The sequence below is a fragment of the Manis pentadactyla genome, chromosome 1 (assembly GCF_030020395.1).
Source record: "Manis pentadactyla isolate mManPen7 chromosome 1, mManPen7.hap1, whole genome shotgun sequence".
Taxonomy (NCBI): domain Eukaryota; kingdom Metazoa; phylum Chordata; class Mammalia; order Pholidota; family Manidae; genus Manis; species Manis pentadactyla.
The window spans coordinates 229,622,009-229,643,285 of NC_080019.1; the positions used below are offsets into that span (position 1 = coordinate 229,622,009).

General features: G+C 42.5%; 1 protein-coding gene across 4 annotated transcripts in view; it reads right to left on the reverse strand.

The window, feature by feature from the left end:
* Positions 1–21,277, reverse strand: part of ABHD6 (abhydrolase domain containing 6, acylglycerol lipase) — a 48,560-nt gene that overhangs the window by 15,060 nt on the left and 12,223 nt on the right. For all 4 annotated transcript variants that reach the window (XM_036877777.2, XM_036877770.2, XM_036877773.2 and 1 more), the window contains 2 exons: positions 8,905–9,048; positions 309–465 (listed from right to left, as the gene is read on the reverse strand). In XM_036877777.2, coding sequence (XP_036733672.2) covers positions 309–465; positions 8,905–9,023 — 276 coding nt within the window. In that variant the 5' untranslated portion in view covers positions 9,024–9,048. The remainder of the gene's footprint in view (positions 1–308; positions 466–8,904; positions 9,049–21,277) is intronic.

Genomic DNA, 21,277 nt, shown 5'->3' on the forward strand with positions numbered 1-21,277 from the left:
AGTTCTGAGATGAAGCTCAGCATCAGAAACCTTCCCTGAGGAATATTCATGCGAAATGATTTCCAAGGCCCAGATTGTACACATAACATTCAACTCAGTGAATTCTGTCTGGTAAAAGGATTTAGATAATACACTGAATTTCACCTAAAATAAACTAAATATACAATATACTAATATAACCTAAGTGTGATTAGTTTTAAGATGACTTGGGCCATAGTTCTGGGTTCCCTCGGCTTTCTACCATTGCTGACATCATGTCCCAGTGGAAACTCTTTTCCTTCCCAAGAAAGAGGAATCTAGAACTGCACCTTGACCACACTGAGCCACATGTCCTTGTGCGCCGAGAATCCATGGAGCATGAGGATGGAAGGTTTGTGCCCAGGCCTGCCCCGGGAGGAATAACAGAACTGATAGTCTTCGTGGCGCACATAGCAGACTTTCATGCCCAGTGCCCTCCGCCAGTACCTAGGTGGAAGATAAAGGCGGGACAAGATCAGTAAGCACCACGGGACTTTGGGAGCGCACAGGTCCCCTCGCGTTAAGACCGCACTTCTCCCACATAGGTCTCTGGAGTGTCCCAGAGCTTCACCTTCAAGGGCCACTAAGAGAAACCCTTCCAGAAAGCACCTTAAATGAATATTCCAGGATGCATTTTATAATCATTCTGATTAGGAAGGGGCAAAGGGGTGTTATTTTTTTGACACATAATAGCCTCTTATGAATATACATATGCCTAGCAGTTCGAAACATGGTTGTTTGAAGGAGTAGGCAGCGGGGTCTCACTGGGTGTGTGACCAGGCCTTTCTCTGCCTTGCTTGTTGGAGCTTCAGCATAATTCAAGAAGGCTGGGAAGGAATCCGGACAGGCCAAGACAAAGGTGGTGTCCCCTTGCAGAGGCCAGCATGCAGTTCCTGGTGGGCCGATCTGCAGACACAGCAATCTAGAATGAGCAGCCATGGCCCAGTCGGTACGGCTGCTACGGCGTGCAGTGCAGCCATGCTGGAGTAAAAGCCTCACTCCAGAGGTGCTTATACTGGCAGGAAAAGCATCAAACGACTTACAGGTAAAGCGTATTACCCTTCATAACTTGCAGTTTGTTCTCTGCGGAGCTGAAGGATTGGAGGCTCTCCACAAGGCTATGCTTGCTGGAGGTGGGGTCATTCTGGGCACCCACACTCTCTGCTTGGGAGGAAGGGACACATGGGACTGTCTAAAGGACACCTGGTCCTTACTACCTCGGGACCCTAAATACTCTAACAGCTGTCCAGGGCTGCTGATGCGAGTGGCCTGTACCTCTGTGAAAAAGACATTTCTGCCTTTTTATGTAATTCTGTGTGAGCAAGCTGGAAGTTTAATTAGCTTTCTAACCAACCAGATTTCTGCATCTGAGTCTTAACCATGGAAGGGTTATTAACCATCAAAGAAGCTATTGATACTGAAGTAGTGGATGTTGATTGACTTGGCCATTTTTTTAAAAAATCTGGCTTTGTGATACATAGTAACAAACATTTGGTTTTGCACAGACATTATTTGTACTCAGGTGGAATATATATACTTTTTTTTTTTCTTTTTTTCCCCTAGAGATTTTGAGAGTGAGAACTTGTTTCTTAAGAACTGTCTGCATAGTCCCCTGGTTTTATTCCTTACAACATATGGCAGCTGCTTTGATAGCTCAGCTTCGGTTGGTTATATAAGACTTGGCAGTGCTGGAGTTTGGCCCGAAATCGATTTCAATATGAAGTTACCATCTAAACAAATTGAACTCTCTGCTTGAAGAACCTCTCCAAAATGAAAGACAATTAAGTCAATCCAAAATCCATTTTCTGGTGTACTTTGCATCAAAGAGGCAGCTAAGTGTTGCACAAGCAAATAGCTTAAACTGACCAGTTTTAACCCTTTGTGTAAAGTAACAGGAGAAGGGGGATGAGGATATATATTCGTATTTACTTGTATCTACATATAGAAAGCATGGGAGCATAAACAAGATTTTGGGGTGCACCTCGGGAGTGGAGGTGGAGAACACAGCGAGAAGCGGAGAGGGTAAGGTGGTGGGAGGGAGAACTTTTATCATGTTCCTTTTTCAGGGAATGTACTGCTTATTCAAAAAATTAAAAATATAATAAAATTGGCTAGCTTACAAGCTCTTCTTACAACAAAGCAAGCATATTTCAAAATTCCAAACCATGGCACCATAATATGAGTCTGTTCATTCATATCCCAGCTTGTTCATTTACTGACTATATGATCTTGAACCTCAATATAATATAGGGAAAAGCTGACTTCTACTGAGGGTGTGGGAAAGATTAAGTGGGATAATCCAAGTACAAAGTAATTTTGCTCAATGTCCAACACATGGTAAGTTTTTTCAATAAATGGTAGTCATTAGTATTATATTAAAAAGATTCTATCTTTCGAACCTATTATTTGCCAGATTCAAAGGGAAAGCTGCAGAAATTTTTGCAATAAGCTTGACAGCCACAGATTGATATCTTTAACATATAAAAAACTTACAAATTGATATGAACCAAGCTAAAACCCCAGTGCAACACTGGGCAAAATAAACAAAAAGATTACTCAGAGTAGAAGAGATATTAACAACTAACACAGAAAAAATGTTCAACTTCACAAATAATTAAAGAAATGAATCACAAAATACACTTTATGAAATTCTAAATTAGAAAAGTGCCTTAAAAAAACAATTACAATGTCCACTCTTTCTAGAAAGCAATCTGGCATTAAACAACAGGAGTCTTTAAAGCCTCATGCCCTTTGACCTAGTCACTATACTTCTAGAAATAATGTGTCTCAAGCACATAAGCAGAAATGTTGAAAAAAAATTTTATTTCTAAAGATGTCTAAGACAGTCTTACTTAAATTAGAATAAAAATCAGTACCAATCTTCATGTCCATAAATAAAAAAATTATTACATAAATTACAATGTATCCAGATAATGCAATATTTTGCTGTTATTAAAAATGAAGCTTTCTATGAACAAAACCGAAAGCTTCTGTGATGACTGCCCTTGCACTGTTCACCATGTAACTTATTCACTATGTAAGAATTTGTACTCCATGTAAGAATTTGTTCGTTATGCATCAGAAGATTGGAGACTGTTGAAAATTAGGCTTGGGGTGGATTAATGATTGTGCATTGAGCATTGACCCCCCTATACAGAATTTTATTGTGGTTAACAACTATTTGATCAATAAATATGAGAGATGCCCTCACAAAAAAAATATATATATATATATATATAAACACACTTCCAATTGTAAAATAAATAAGTAACCGGGATGTAATGTATAGCATAAGGAATATAGTCAAAATATTGTAACAACTTGGTATGGTGATAGCTGGTACCTAGAATTATCATGTATATAAATGTTGAATCACTGTGTTGTACACCTGAAACTAATGTAATGTAATACTGTTGTCAATTACCCTTCAATAAAAAAAAAAAAAAAAATGAAGCTTTCTAAGAATATTCAATAACATAGGAAAATGTTTATGAAGTAATATTGAGTGAAAAAAATAAGAGACAAGTTTTTTATATTATTGATTCCGATTCTGTTAAAAAAATTTTTAAACTATACACAGATGAGGTGGGAAAAGACAGCAAGAACAAAAGAGGCATTGAAGGAAGTGACCCAAGGGGCGCTTGATAATTTATATTTATTTCCTCTCTGCTGCCTTTTTTAAACCTTCAAATTCCCCACCACTCTCACACAAAGTACAGGAAGAAATCAAGGAAGGGCTGGAAGGACCTTGTGGAAAAGGTGAGGTTTGAACAGGCACCTGAATGCTCAACACATCTTAGCTGGAGACATGGAGAAAGGTGTGCAGGTGGGCACAGAGGAGGCCAGGGCGGGGGTGTGACAGGCGTGAGCTGAGCCCAGGGCCAAGGGCGACGAGGTGGGGAGAGATGGCCTGTGAGGCTCAGGAACTGAGGTCACCACCAGAGGAGCTCTTTGGACCTACTCGACGTTTTTCACTGAACTGGTACCTCGACTGGAAAATACTACCGCGGTTTCGAAAATAAGGGGCTAGAGAACCAATATTTTCACTAATTACAAATGATCCTTTCAATGAACGTGTAGGAAAAAGACTCCTTAAGCTACCAGGTCAGCTAAAAAATAATGAAAAACCAATGCCTCAGACAGGGGGGGAGAAAAAACACAAACCCAACTTCTTTGGTACAAGGATAACAGAGAATGAATTACCTCTAAATCATAAACATCACAAAGGCAGAGATTAGAAACAGCTGCAAACTTACAGAACAGAAACAAAGAGAAGAATTATACTGAGATGAACAAGCATCTCAAGCAAGATCTTTTACAGACAGACGACCTTGGTACAAAAGCAGGACTGCTCTGGTTCCAGGGAAAGCAGTCACTGAAAAATCCGCAGCCCTAAGATATAGAGAAACCCCCCAAAAAGCCTCTGTACAGTTCCTCTTGGAGAAAGGCTCCCAGGCTCCAGATCATTCAACCGCAAGTCTCACCACCTCTGGTTCACAGGAACCTCCAAAGAAAAGTACCTAAACGTTTCTTTTTAATTGCACTAAAATATGCATAACATAAAATTAATAACCGTTTTAAGTGTACAGTTCAGTGTCATTGAGACCTACGGCAATGCTGAGCATCAACCACCGCTACCATCCATTTCTAGAACTTTCTCATCGGCCCAGAAATTCTGTACCATTAAACAGCAACGCTCCATACTCCTCTCCCCTCACGAGGACCCTGGTAATCTTAATTCTACTTTCTGTCTGAGTGGGTTTGCCTATATTCTAGGTGACGCATATAAGCAGAATTACAGTACGTGTTCTTTTGTGTCTGGCTTCTTTTACTCAGCATGTTTCCAAGGTTCATCCATGTTGTAGCAGATCTTCATTCCTTTCTATGGCTGAATAACATCCCACGGTATGGACAGACCATATTTTGTTTATCATTATTATTTGGGCTCTCCTTGGGGTGGGGAGGGGCTATTGTGAATGATGCTATGAACGCTGGTATCTGTTTTGAGTCCCTGCTTTCAATTGTTTGCAGGTATATACCCAGAAGTCAGAACTGCTGGAACATACGGTAATTCTATGTTTGACTTACTGAGGAACCAGCCAAGTTTTCCAAAGCAACTGTACCATTTTACATTTCCACCAGTCATGCACAAGGTTCTAGTTCTCCTACACCCTCACCAACACGATTTCCCATTTTGTTAGTTTTTTAGTAACAGCCATCCAAATGGGTGGGTGGTAGTATATCATTAAATTTTATTTATTTAATCTCTGGAGCACGACCAGCTCATTTCCACAGCAATGTAGGCTATGGATACTCCCGCAGGAAGAGCCAAACACTTTTTTGTGAGTTTATTAAATTTCACCAGAAAAACCTGCTGGGATTTTAAATGGGTGCACATTGAATCTTAGGTCATCATAGGTGAATCTAACATGTCCGTGATAGTTGTCCAACTCACAACTATTGTCTATCCCTCCGTTAATGTAAGTCTTTCTAATTGCTGAATATAAGATACTTTGTAATAATTTTCTGTGTAGAGGATTTCCACATTGTTCTTTAGGTTTATTCTTAAGTATATTATATTTGTTGATACTATGGTAAATGCCTATCATTACAATTTTCTTTGTTGCTCTTATCTAAGAATATAACTGATTTTTGTTTATTTATCTTACATTCAGCAATCTTGCCAAATTCACTTAGTAAATCTAACAAATTATCCATAGATCCCCTTGGACTTCCTATGTACACAATCGTGTCATCTGCATACTATGTCAGTTTTATTTCTTTTCAATTCTTATCCCTTTTTCCATTTTTCTCTCTCTTATATTTATGATTTCTTATATTGATTTCACAACTGAGTTTGAGAAAACAAAAATCTTCTAAAAATCTCTGTCTTTCACATCCCGTGAACAGTCTTCATTATTTTGCACTGCGGAAATCGGAGGTGCCCCTGACGTCACCCACAACGGCTGCAGCGTCTCAAGCCGAGGCTCTCTGCTGACTCGTGGCAAAGCATCTGGCACCCCCCGCAGGCGCAACCAGAGCCCACATCGCTATGGAAACGGGCTGGCTGCGCTCCCAGGACAGACTCCGGGAGAGCACTGCTCTGAACACTGGCTGCGGCAGACCAGGGACACCTGTGCCTGCCCCCTAGGGAGCTCAGAAGATCCCGGAGGGAATCAGAAGAGGGCCTGATGTGATGGTGCCACCTCCCCCTCTGCTCACAGGGCAGGGCAGAGTGGGTGTCTGGGATGCCCGCTACCTACCTCTACTGCCTGCTGTTTCTATTCCCGGGTAATCCTGCAAATTAACCTGACCAACCTCCATGAGCGGGGCGAGCCCAGTATGGGCAGTGGAGCAAATGAAGGCCTTTTGGAAGGGTACCTGCGGTTAAGGAACATACGTGACTCCTGGTCAAGCTGCTCATCCTGACGACCACTGTGTAAATGTCACCTGCGGGGAGGCGATTGGAAGACAACAGGCTGTGCATCTCCGCGGGGTGGGAGAAAACACCCCCAGGATTCTGGCAGCTCTCTGCAACGGCATCTCAGGTTCTAGGACTCTAATCACAATCCCCCACGCCACAGTGCTACCTGGCACGAACCAAAAGGTTTTCTAGGATTTTCATCCTCCCTGACCAGCTAGATCTCTTCTTGGCCTGCATACTGAGGTCATAACAGAAAGACGACAGTGTTTGTCCTCCGGCCACAGTTCTGAGCTGAGAGACAGGCATCGGCAAGCGTTAAGATCACACGCATCTGTACCACCCACCAACACGGAACTGAATGCTCCGCTCTCCGAGGCCCCTCTGGGTCTTGGTGGTGTGTTATTTGTTACTAAAAGCGAATTGTTTGCTATGCGGTATTAGTCACAATAGCCAAAAAGTGGAAACAATGCAAATGTCTGTTTGGATAAACAAGATGTGGAACACCATACAATGGACTCTTATTCAGCCAAAACAATGAATGAAGTACTGATACATGTGACACCACAGACGAACCTTGAGAACATGCTAACTGAACGGGCCCAGACAGAAAAGGCCACAGGTTGTATGATCTCACTGATATGAAACAGGCAAATCCGAAGGGACAGAATGCAGTACTAGATGCCAGAGGGTGAAGGGAGGGGGACCTGGGAGTGACTCCTAAACAGGAGCGGGTTTTTTTGAGGAGATGGAAACACGCTGGAATTAGATAGTGGTAATGCTTGCACAACACTGTGAATACATTAAATGACTGAATCACACTCTTTAAAATGGCATATTTTGTTATGTGAATTTTAACTCAATAAAAAAGTGAATGATTTGCTATAAAGTTATTTTTCTCTTTAAAGATCAGATGGCTGAATTATCCTGACACTCTGACTCCGAGAGCCTTCTCCTGGAGGGCCCAAAGAACTTTGGGGTTGGGGGGCACGTGGTGGGTGGAATTAGCCTTTATATAATCACCCCCCCGTATGCAGCCATATCCATGGCTACAGGCCACATCACTCAACTCCAGTCTCTGCACCAATTTGATTTAAGAAGAATGGCATTTCTGTGTGGAGGTCCACGGTGCCTCTGCAGGGCCACAGGGGGGACCGGACTCTGGCCTCTCTGTGTCTGCAGCCACATGGGTGCCTGGGCCCCAAAGCACTACAGGGACAACTGGAGCCAGGCAACCGGAGTCTCAGCTTCATCGATGCAGAGGTGGGTCCTGGGTGACCCTCTGAAGGGGTCACCACCCCATGACACCGAGAAAGGGAAGGATAAAAAGCTCCCTTCCGTTCAATTAGCTTCTTTTCAAGAATTAGAGCCTGGTTGGCAGGCGGAGAATTCCCCTCTAATGCAGCAAATGGAGCCGGGAAGGAGGGCAGATCAAGAGCTCCAGCACCATCTCCCTGAGTTCTCTCAGTGCACAGAAGCCTGTTCCAGTTGTTTCCGTTCCATCTCACTGTGCTTACTGACCTACGGCACAGAGAAGAGCCAGTGCTATTTCAGTATTTCCTGCACCACAGCAGGGGGAGGGGCCACTTTATTTGGTGAACGGACCGTGGTGTGACAAGTCCCTTAGGCCCATCATGACTCCCTGTTCAATTGCTGACCTTTGGACGCCCTCAAGGAGAAAGACTCCGTTCCAGGCTGCTGCATCTCTCACACCTTACACTGTGCAACAGAGAGAAAGGAGACCCTGAGTGGTGGGCTACAACATAAGAATATTGCTTAATGGCACTGGGCTCATTTTTACTTTTTTATTAATTTACTATTTATGGCAAGTATGGTAAGCTTTGTGCTCAAGGCAGTGATATTTATAGCACTCAAATTGATTTAAGGTTAAGAACAAAAACAAAAAACGTGTCCTACCCTAAAGAAAAGACAGAGAAAAGGACAGGTGGTATGCAAAGAAGGCAAGAATCAGAAACGTGATCCAAGAATGACAGAAACTTTGGAAATGTCCTTTCTGTCACTTTACTAATGAACACTTCTAGAATAAATCTAAAGCCACCCTGTCCTGCCCATGCCATCTCCACGGCCCTGCTCTCTCTAGTTCAGTTCTCAGCACACATCACCCTGCCTGCCGGGACATCACTGGATCAGAACCCGGCGGCCAAGAAGATACCAAAGGCGATTCCATTACCATGCACTGTCCTTGCCTGAGGCAGAATCAGCGACTCTTCGAGTGAGGGTGGCCTGCTGGGCAAAGATACCCTCCGAAACCTGAAAGAATTTACCTGAGGAAGAGCTACCGCTAATTCTTCAAGAATACGCCCCAAATTCAAAAAAGGATGCCTCTCAGCTATTCTGTATGTTTGAAATATTTCAGGATAAAATATCCAAAAACAACTAAAGAACAAGCAGAGAGGATGACATTATTATGCATCTTGAGAACCTCAATTATAAAATTAACTTACCAGTAATAGATTTTTATCAGCGCCGAAGGCCACAGGAGAAACGAGGCTACAAATGCCAGGATTGGAATGGCCAGTGTCCCGCCCGCAATCACAAACAGGTTGACCACGTCGAGATCCATCCTGTGCTTTCAGGCTGCCTGATGCCTGCAGGGCAGAAGAAAGAGAGCATTTTTTTTTTAAGCTATAAAATACAATATTAGGACAATTGGGAAAATCTGAGTAAGGACTCGATATACTATTGTATCAGTGATAGGATTCTTCAGTGTGATGATGAAACTGTAGTCATGTCTGTATGTAAGAGGGTGTCCTTGCTCTTACAAAATAAATAGTGAAGTATAGTGATATCTGCTACACATTTTCAAAAGTTGAGGAGGAAAAAAAAATGCATGTGCATGTGTTGGTGCAGGGAGAGGAGAGAGAGATAAAGCGAATATGGTTATTGTTAACCACTGGTTAATCCGAGTGAAGGTTACATATTGTACTTTCAACTTTCTTACAGGCTTGCAGTTTTTTAAAAATTAAAAAAAGTTAGGGAGGACAGAGGACCTGAAAGAAATTTTAAAAATATATGTGTACAATGGCAAAGGACACCATCAACAGAACAAAAAGGCATCCTACAGTATGGGAGGATATATTTGTAAACAACATATCTGACAAGGGGTTAACACCCAAAATATATAAAGAACTCACACACCTCAACACCCAAAAAGCAAATAACCCGATTAAAAAATGGGCAGAGGATATGAAGAGACAATTCCCCAAAGAAGAAATTCAGATCACCAAAAGAGACATGAAAAGATGCTCCACATCACTAATCATCAGGGAAATGCAAATTAAAACCACAATGAGGTATAACTTCACACCAGTCAGGATGGTCAGCATTGAAAAGACTAAGAACAACAAACGCTGGTGAGGATGTGGAGAAAGGGGAACCCTCCTACACTGCCGGTGGGAATGTAAACTAGTTCAACCATTGTGGAAAACAGTATGGAGGTTCCTCAAAATACTAAAAACAAGTATGATTTGACGTGGAAATCCCCTCCTTTGGAATCTACCCAAAGAATACAACTTCTCAGATTCAAAAAGACATATACACCCCTATGTTTATCGCAGCACTATTTACAATAGTCAAGATGTGGAAGCAACCTAAGTGTCCATCAGTAAATGAATGGATAAAGAAGAAGTGGTACATATACACAATGGAATACTATTCAGCCATAAGAAAGAAACAAATCCTACCATTCGCAACAACATGGATGGAGCTGGAGGGTATTATGCTCAGTGAAATAAGCCAGGTGGAGAAAGACAAGTGCCAAATGACTTCCCTCATTTGTGGAGCATAACAATGAAGCAAAATTGAAGGAACAAAACAGCAGCAGACTCACAGACTCCAAGAAGGGACTAGGGGTTATCAAAGGGGAGGAGTAGGGAGGGTAGGTGGGGAGGGAGGGAGAAGGGGATTTAGGGGTATTATGTTTAGTACACATGGTGTCAGGGGTCACAGGGAAGACAGTGCAGCACAGAGAAGGCAAATAGCGAATCTGTGGCATCTTACTACACTGATGGACAGTGACTGTGATGGGGTATAGGTGGAGACTTGATAATATGAGTGAATGTGGTAACCACATTGTTTTCATGGGAAACCTTCATAAGAGTATATATCAATAATATCTTGAGAAAAAAAAAGATAAAAATAGAAAAAAAAATATGTGTACACATGAATGCTTATATGCACAGAGAATATTACCAGACAGATGTATAAAAAAAAAAATGGTCCATCTAAGGTGGGGAGCCAGGTAGCTGGGTGTCATGATAGAGGAAGACCTGCTTTTCACTGTCCACCTTTTAAAATCTTTCGGTTATGTATCAAATATATATATACATATAGGAATATATATATAGCCTATTCAAAAATAAATCGCATTCAATAAAGAGTTAGGAGGGAACAATCAAAACAGCAGAGTTCAGTGTACTTTCTGCTGTCTTCCTGAAGACCTGCCAGACACAGAATATCAGCCCCGGGGGAGAATGTGTCCCCAGCACCTAGACTAGGGCCAGACACATTTCTACGTGCTCTAGAAATCACAGCTGAATCAGAAGCCCCTGCTCAGTCCTGTCTCAGAAGCTTACAACGTAGTTCACTTTTTCACGGAATGAAAAATATTTCAAGTCGAATTATCCTCTGCAATCAAGAAAACATCTCGGGCAAGGACATGAGGTAGGTGTGGCCCTCTGCCACCTGAGGATTCCCAGCCACCCGTGTTGTGTGCATTTCATCCAAACAAAAAGGACGCTTCTTCAGAAAAAGCAGTAACTTCTAGCAGATCATGGCCTTCCTTTTATTTGCTGTGAGGTGGAGTGATCCCTCCCACATATCTCTGTCAACCGATACGTATTTCAGTTTTATAATGAGTTCATGATGGCACAGTTTGACCTTACGACCTTTGAGCACAGAGGTTGGCAAGCTTTTCCAAAAAGGGCCAGATGCTAAATATTTTGTAGATCATAGGTTCCCTGTCACAACTACTTAACCTGCCCCTGTCGTGCGCCGGCAGTCATACACAACCTGGAATGAATGGGTGTGACTCTACTCTGATACAAGTTCATGTTTAAAAATGAGTTGTAGGCGGACTTTGGGCTGTGGGCTGAAATTGGCCAACCCTTGACATGGCACGCCAACCCGGTCCAACAGGCAGGTTTGATCCTGTTTCACGGGCTGAGGAAACTAAGATGTAGAGAGGTTCAGTGACTTGTCCGGTCATTCAGCTGGTAGAGTCTAATTCTAAAACCTGATTATAAAACAGGTTTCTGACTTGGACTCACTCCCTCTGCACCAAGTTCCACTTTGTCCAACGTTTTTCAAATGCCCTTTCCTCAATCTTTGTAACCTCTTTGCCCCCTTCTGAGGAGCACTGTCTGTCTCTGATTCAACTGACCTCTCAGTTTCTCAGGCACTGTAAACACTTTTTCCAGTCCACTGAAATCACTGGCCTATTTCTCCCTCTAGAACCGGAGCTTCTTGAGGGTAGGGACAATCACAGTGTTCTTGCTCAGTGCATAGAACAGCATAGGACACAAATAAGGTACAGATGAATTAATGAAAAGCAATGTTACAAAACAGGCTCAATCCTGTTTCTTTTAGGGCCAATTTCCAATGATGCTGAAAGAAACCTGACTTTTTCTTCTCAGTAATTACAAAACTCCCCAGAGGAGTCACCTGTTTAACACTGGGTCCAATTTATGATGCTGAAAAGCCTCACTCACTGTCAGGGTGTCAGCAGATTAACCACAGAGTGAAGGGAATTTGACAAATCTGTTTCAACGTTGTGGGTCCCAAAAAGTGTTGATGAAGATAGGACAACACACAGTCAGCTTCCGGAGGATTTTTCGGTTGCCATGAATTCTGACTCCAGAGCTGCAGGAAGTTAATTACATGGTGTTCCCTTGGACTAGGGATTAGAACACTGGGTGCGCAAGGCTGTACGTATCAGACCCTGACACCGGCAATGGCAGCCCCGGTGTGAAGGCTTCTCGTGGCTTTGTCAGCGCCTGCTGTGGACGTCACAGTCGGTTTGGGGAAGGGTTTTATCTGGCTCCATCTTCCATTCAACAGCAGAATGAGGTCTCCAGGAAGGTGCTTTTGTAGAACACGATCAACTCAGCAAGGCTTGGACGTATTACAGAGAACCCTGCACCCTTTCCCTGATGAGGTCAAACACAGACAGGCCCTGGAAGAATCCTTGCTCTCCGAGTTCTCCACCAAGAGCAGGTGATTATCTCTACCTCTGCAATGCCTGGCCTTTTACAAAGGACTTGCCCCAACTTTCCTTTAAAAAGGCCGCTGGGGTTTGTTGATAGGATAGCGTACATACCCAAGGGGGAGGCTGGAGACAGAAAAACCGAAGCCTTGTGAACCTGGGACCACCAGGGACCGAAAATCAACAAAGAGGTGGAACGCAATGCTTCTCAAAGGATGGGGCCTGCACAACTGTGTGCAATTTAGCTGTGGGGAGAGAATACTAAGTAATACCCCAGAGCCACACCGCACTCGCTAATGCTGACACAGCTACTGCGAAAGTCATTTCTTTTTGGTTGTTTTATAGTCCCGCTTAGGTGGGAGAGAAACACCTCAGAACAGTGTTACTGAGCAGCTCTTAGCCCTCAAGCCTCCTGCAGGCAGCAGTATCTAGTTGTTTACTAAAATTGTTTCTTTGTGTTGATTTTTTACCAATACTTGCAATGTATGGTTAGGGTTGTAAATTAATTTCTTAAGTTAATTAAACTTGAAAGGAGGAGTTAGTTTAAAGAAAAATGCTAACTAGGTGAAACAGATATCTGATCCAGGAATGGCTGCCACCGGGCAGGTCGGCGCAACGCACGGGCACCGGGCGGGGGGCCAGGCGCTCCGGCCAGCTCTTTCCTACCAGGCTCTTCCACACACCAGCTGTGAGACCTTCTTCTCCTTGTCTGTTAAAGGAGGACATTCATCCAAGTCATCTCTTCTGCCCTTTCCTACACTGGTGACTCAAAACCTTTCTGAAATTATGCCAGGCAATTAAAGGGTAGGCTCTGGCTTGCCACCACGGGAATCTTACTCCCTGTTATATTTTCCCAGAACCTAACACAGTACCTTGGCAAATGCTTGATAATGCTTATGGCCTGAATAGACTGCAAAGGAAACATGCACTCATTTTACATATCCGTTGTGTAAAGTGGGGCACCCCTGGCTAAAAACAGTGACTTCAGTGGCCTGGCAGCTCAGGAGAGCAAGGCGGTGTCGGGAAGGAGAGCAGGCAGCTGTGACAGCAGGGAGGGTAGGTAATACACTCGCACATCCCAGACCAGAGCCTGCCACACAGCTTCCTCCTGCTCAGATCCGAGCTGTGCATTTGCGACCTTTGTCTCTGAACACGGGGGCAGAGATTAATTGGGTAGAAGATAAGTCAGTGGATCCAGATAAATATTGCATCTTAGGTTCCCAGGCTTAGTCTGGGGTTAAGGGGATGGCATAAGGTGTTGAAATTGCCTTTGAATGTTCTCACTCATTTTGCAAACCAGGACTCCTGAGTTCCCACATCTTAATCTCAAGGTACAAAGCAAAATTTCAAGAATAATTGGGACTGTGAAACACTTTCATAGAACATTGCCTTTCCCTAGACATGGATAAAAAGTCCTAGTCTCTTCTAATAATTATTATGCCCATAGAAACAATAACCATGACCACCACCACTACAGCCAAAGATAGGAGAGCAACGGTTTCCATGTACTGAGTAACTGCTACATGCCAGGCCCTGTGCAGGCGGTTCCTACATACCATCTCGTTTTCTCCCTCATGACATTATGAGGTAGGAAGCATTTCTCCTATTTTAAAGATGGAGAAACCAAGGCTTAAAGAGCTTAGCAAACACTCCCAAGGTCACCTGGCTGGTAAGTGGCAGGACCTGCCTTCCTGTACAATCCTGTAGGTGCCCCCGGTTCGTGCTATTTTTGCCTTCCCTCGGGGCCTGCCGTAAGCAGGGATGCGCTGGGCATCACTCGTGCTCAAGACACGGAGCTCAGTGTCTCCATTGACATTCTTTGTGCTACTTTACAACTGTTTAAAGATCAAGTAACACGCTAACTTTACAAGCTACAGATTTAGTAATTTATCCCTGCTGGTGCCTTTTATAAAGTATCCGTTGCTGCTTATAATTTCTTTAACTCTGTAATATGAAAATTGTTTCTACAATGTTTTTCACTAGGGAGACACCAAATTCTTGAAATCTGAGTATAATATCCCAGCTCTTAAATATTGTTTTTTTTAAATAATATTAAACTGTCTACCCAACAGTGATTTCTGAAAATAGGTTTTTATAGAGATAAACTGAGTCTTCAGAACTATCATAAATGATCGACAGCAGAAAACATGATAGATTTTTTTTGAAAAAAAAAAGATAAAAAGCAAAGACGATAAGATTCTCTTGGGAGGCAGAGCCAAGATGGTGGCGTGAGTAGGACAGTGGGAATCTCCTCCCAAAAACGTACATATTTTTGAAAATACAACAAATACAACTCTCCCTAAAAGAGAGACCAGAAGACACAGGACAACAGCCAGGCTACATCCATACCCGCGAGAACCCAGCGCCTCGCGAAGGGGGTAAGATACAAGCCGCGGCCCAGCGGGACCCGAGCGCCCTACACCCCAGCTCCAGGTGGGAGGAGAGGAGTCGGAGCCGGGAGGGAGAGGGAGCCCAGGACTGCTGAACACCCAGCCCCAGCCATCCGCACCAGAGCGCAGACACAGTGCATGCGTGGGGTGCTGGAAACTAGGGAAACGGGACAGTAAGACCTGTGAGCGGGTCCCTGCAGCCGGCACCCCGGGGACAAAGAAAAGCGAGTGCTTTTTGAAAGTCTTAAAGGGACAGGGACCCCACAGCTGAACGGAAGCGTCCTGGGACAATCAGCCCAGCAGCTGGAAATCCTGGGGAACTCCAGGCACCCTAAACCCCTGGGCAGCAGCTCTGAGACCCCTCACGGCAATAAACAGCCCCCCCTGTCTGTTCCCACTCCGGCGCCCCGCCATAGCAGAGCAGCAGCCTGAGGCTGGCCACGCCCTCAGCAAGGGAGCTTCCTCCATGCCGGCCGGGCAGGATACAGAGACCCTGTCTACACGCAATTGCCCAACAGAAGCCACTAGGGGTCACGCTGTCCCAGTAAAGAAAGGCCAGGAGCAAGAGGAAATGGTCTTGGCCCTCCCAGCTGACAGACGAGTCAATAGCACCTATCAACATGAAAAGGCAAAAAAATTTGATCCAGACAAGACTAACCCAGACAGCTTCAAGGACATCTTCTACATCTTCCCCTGAAAAAACCTGGGGAGATAGATTTAACCAGTCTTCCTGAAAAATAATTCAAAACAAAAGTTGTAACCATGCTGATGGACTTGCAGAGAAATATGCAAGAACTAAGGAGGGGGAATACAGAAATAAAACAATCTCTGGAAGGACTTCAAAGCAGAATGGACGAGATGCAAGAGACCATTAATGGACTAGAAAACAGAGAACAGGAACACATAGAAGCTGATGCAGAGAGAGATAAAAGGATCTCCAGGAATGAAAGAATTTTAAGAGAACTGTGTGACCAATCCAAAAGGAACAATATTTGCATCATAGGAATACCAGAAGTAGAAGAGAGAGAAAAAGGGATAGAAAGTGTCTTTGGAGAAATAATTGCTAAAACCTTCCCCAAACTAGGGGAGGAAATGGCCTCTCAGACCACAGAAACACACAGAACTCCCATGACAAGGGACCCAAGGAGGGCAACACCAAGACACATAATAATTAAATGGCAAAGATCAAAGACAAGGACAAAGTACTAAAGGCAGCCAGAGAAAAAAAGGTCACCTACAAAGGAAAACCCATCAGGCTATCATCAGAACTTCTCAACAGAAACCTTACAGGCCAGAAGAGAATGGCATGATATACTTAATGCAATGAAACAGAATGGCCTTGAACCAAGATTACTGTATCCAGCACGATTATCATTTAAATATGAAGGAGGGATTAAACAATTCCCAGAAAAGCAGAAGTTGAGGAAATTTGCCTCCCACAAACCACCTCTACAGAGTATCTTAGATGGACTGCTCTAGATGGGAACACTTCTAAAAAGAGCACAGAACAAAACACCCAACATATGAAGAATGGAAGAGGAGGAATAAGAAGGGAGAGAAATAAAGAATCATCAGACAGTGTTTATAATAGCTCAATAAACGAGTTAAGTTAGACAGTAAGATACTAAAGAAGCTAACCTTGAACTTTTGGTAACCACAAACTTAAAGCCTGCAATGACAATAAGTACATATCTTTCAATAATCACTCTAAATGTAAATGGACTGAATGCACCAATCAAAAGACACAGAGTAATAGAATGGATAAAAAAGCAAGATCCATCTATATGCTCACCTCAAACCCAAAGACATGCACAGATTAAAAGTCAAGGGATGGAAAAAGATATTTCATGCAAACAACAGCAAGAAAAAAGCAGGTGTTGCAATACTAGTATCAGACAAAATAGACTTCAAAACAAAGAAAGTAAGAAGAGATAAAGAAGGACATTACATAATGATAAAGGGCTCAGTCCAACAAGAGGATATAACCATTCTAAATATATATGCACCCAACACAGGAGCACCAGCATATATGAAACAAATACTAACAGAACTAAAGGAGGAAATAGAAGGCAATGCATTCATTTTGGGAGACTTCAACACACCACTCACTCCAAAGGACAGATCCACCAGATAGAAAATAAGCAAGGACACAGAGGCACTGAACAACACACTAGAACAGATGGACCTAATAGACATCTACAGAACTCTACATCCAAAAGCAACAGGATACACATTCTTCTCAAGTGCACATGGAACATTCTCCAGAATAGACCACATACTAGCTCACAAAAAGAGCCTCAGTAAATTCCAAAAGATTGAAACCCTACCAACCAACTTTTCAGACCACAAAGGTATAAAACTAGAAATAAATTGTACAAAGAAAGTAAAAAGGCTCACAAACACATGGAGGCTTAACAACAAGCTCCTAAATAATCAATGGATCAACAACCAAATTAAAATGGAGATCCAGCAATATATGGAAACAAATGACAACAACAACACTAAGCCCCAACTTCTGTGGGATACAGCAAAAGCAGTCTTAAGAGAAAAGTATATAGCAATCCAGGCATATTTAAAGAAGGAAGAACAATCCCAAATGAATAGTCTAATGTCACAATTATCGAAATTGGAAAAAGAAGAACAAATGAGGCCTAAGGTCAGCAGACGGAGGGACATAATAAAGATCAGAGTAGAAATAAATAAAATTGAGAAGAATAAAACAATAGAAAAAATCAATGAAACCAAGAGCTGGTTCTTCGAGAGAATAAACAGAATAGATAAGCCTCTAGCCAGACTTATTAAGAGAAAAAGAGAATCAACACACATCAACAGAATCAGAAACGAGAAAGGAAAAATCACAACGGACCCCACAGAAATACAAGGAATTATTAGAGAATACTATGAAAACCTATATGCTAACAAGCTGGAAAACCTAGGAGAAATGGACAACTTCCTAGAAAAATACAACCTTCCAAGATGGACCCAGAAAGAAACAGAAAATCTAAACAGACCAATTACCAGCAATGAAATTGAAGCAGTAATCAAAAAACTACCAAAGAACAAAACCCCTGGGCCAGATGGATTTACCTCGGAATTTTATCAGACATACAGGAAAGACATAATACCCATTCTCCTTAAAGTTTTCCAAAAAATAGAAGAGGAGGGAATACTCCCAAACTCATTCTATGAAGCCAACATCACCCTAATACCAAAACCAGGCAAAGACCCCACCAAAAAAGAAAACTACAGACCAATATCCCTGATGAACGTAGATGCAAAAATACTCAACAAAATATTAGCAAACCGAATTCAAAAATACATCAAAAGGATCATACACCATGACCAAGTGGGATTCATCCCAGGGATGCAAGGATGGTACAACATTCGAAAGTCCATCAACATCATCCACCACATCAACAAAAAGAAAGACAAAAACCACATGATCATCTCCATAGATGCTGAAAAAGCATTCGACAAAATTCAACATCCATTCATGATAAAAACTCTCAGCAAAATGGGCATAGAGGGCAAGTACCTCAACATAATAAAGGCCATATATGACAAACCCACAGCCAACATCATACTGAACAGCGAGAAGCTGAAAGCTTTTCCTCTGAGATCGGGAACAAGACAGGGATGCCCACTCTCTCCACTGTTATTTAACATAGTACTGGAGGTCCTAGCCACGGCAATCAGACAAAACAAAGAAATAAAAGGAACCCAGATTGGTAAAGAAGAAGTTAAATTGTCACTATTTGCAGATGACATGATATTTTGTACATAAAAAACCCTAAAGACTCTACTCCAAAATTACTAGAACTAATATCAGAATTCAGCAAAGTTGCAGGATACAAAATTAACACACAGAAATCTGTGGCTTTCCTAAACACTAACAATGAACTAATAGAAAGAGAAATCAGGAAAACAATTCCATTCACAATAGCATCAAAAAGAATAAAATACCTAGGAATAAACCTAACCAAGGAAGTGAAAGACTTATACTCTGAAAACTACAAGACACTCTTAAGAGAAATTAAAGAGGTCACTAACAAATGGAAACTCATCCCATGCTCCTGGCTAGGAAGAATTAATATTGTCAAAATGGCCATCCTGCTCAAAACAATATACAAATTCGATGCAATCCCTATCAAATTACCAACAGCATTCTTCAAAGAACTGGAACAAATAGTTCAAAAATTCATATGGAAACACCAAAGATCTCAAATAGCGAAAGCAATCCTGAGAAGGAAGAATAAAGTTGGGGGGATCTCGCTCCCCAACTTCAAGCTCTACTACAAAGCCACAGTAATCAAGACAATTTGGTACTGGCACAAGAACAGAGCCACAGACCAATGGAACAGAATAGAGACTCCAAACATTAATCCAAACATATATGGTCAACTAATATTCGATAAAGGAGCCATGGACATACAATGGGGAAATGACAGTCTCTTCAACAGATGGTGCTGGCAAAACTGGACAGCTACATGTAAGAGAATGAAACTGGATCACTGTCTAACCCCATACACAAAAGTAAATTCGAAATGGATCAAAGACTTGAACGTAAGTCATGAAACCATAAAACTCTTAGAAAAAAACATAGGCAAAAATCTCTTAGACATAAACATGAGTGACCTCTTCTTGAACATATCTCCCCGGGCAAGGGAAACAAAAGCAAAAATGAACAAGTGGGACTCTATCAAGCTGAAAAGCTTCTGTACAGCAAAGGACACCATGAATAGAACAAAAAGGTATCCTACAGTATGGGAGAATATATTCATAAATGACAGATCCGATAAAGGGTTGACACCCAAAATATATAAAGAGCTCACACACTTCAACGAACAAAAAGCAAATAATCCAATTAAAAAATGGGCAGAGGAGCTGAATAGACAGTTCTCGAAAGAAGAAATTGCAGATGGCCAACAGACACATGAAAAGATGCTCCACATCACTTGTCATCAGAGAAATGCAAATTAAAACCACAATGAGATATCACCTCACACTAGTAAGGATGGCTACCATCCAAAAGACAAACAACAACAAATGTTGGTGAGGTTGTGGAGAAAGGGGAACCCTCCTACACTGCTGGTGGGAATGCAAATTAGTTCAACCATTGTGGAAAGCAATATGGAGGTCCTCAAAATGCTCAAAACAGACTTACCATTTGACTCAGGAATTCCACTTTTAGGAATTTACCCTAAGAATGCAGCGCTCCAGTTTGAAAAAGACAGATGCACCCCTATGTTTATCGCAGCACTATTTACAATAGCCAAGATATGGAAGCAACCTAAGTGCCCATCAGTAGATGAATGGATAAAGAAGATGTGGTACATATACACAATGGAATACTATTCAGCCATAAGAAAAAAACAGATCCTACCATTCGCAACAACATGGATGGAGCTAGAGGGTATTATGCTCAGTGAAATAAGCCAGGCGGAGAAAGACAAGTACCAAATGATTTCACTCATATGTGGAGTATAAGAAAAAAGGAAGACTGAAGGAACAAAACAGCAGCAGAATCACAGGACCCAAGAATGGACTAACAGTTACCAAAGGGAAAGGGACTGGGGAGGATGGGAGGGAAGAGAGGGATAAGGGCGGGGAAAAAGAAAGGGGGCATTACAATTAGCATGTATAGTGCGTGGGGGGCACGGGGAGGGCTGTGCAACACAGAGAAGACAAGTAGTGATTTTACAGCATCTTACTATGTTGATGGACAGTGACTGTGAAGGGGCATGTGGGGGGGACTTGGTGAAGGGGGGAGCCTAGTAAACATAATGTCTGTCATGTAATTGTAGATTAATGATACCAAAATTAAAAAAAAAAAAAAAGATTCTCTTGGGTGGATGCCCCAGGAACAATGAGAAAGAATAATTTGAGAAATGGGCAATTCTAACTCCTGGTCATATAGTTTCTCCATCACAGAAGAAAATCACACTGAAATTTCCAAACAAGCAGTTACGCCTGCCTAGTCATCACTGAAAGCATGGCAAAGCCCTCAGGATTACTGTGATGAGGTGCTCTCGTCTCCCCTCCTGGTCTTGTCTCCCTCTCCCTCTGGCTGAGCCCGTTCCCCCTCTGCTTTGCAGCTTTGACAGCCCTGCTCCAGAAACAAGCCACGGATGTGAGCACGCCTGGCCTGGGGCCCCACGTACTGTCCTCTCACTCGCCTCTGGATATTCCCATAATGCTCTCCTCTCTCCCCCTGGATATTCCCAT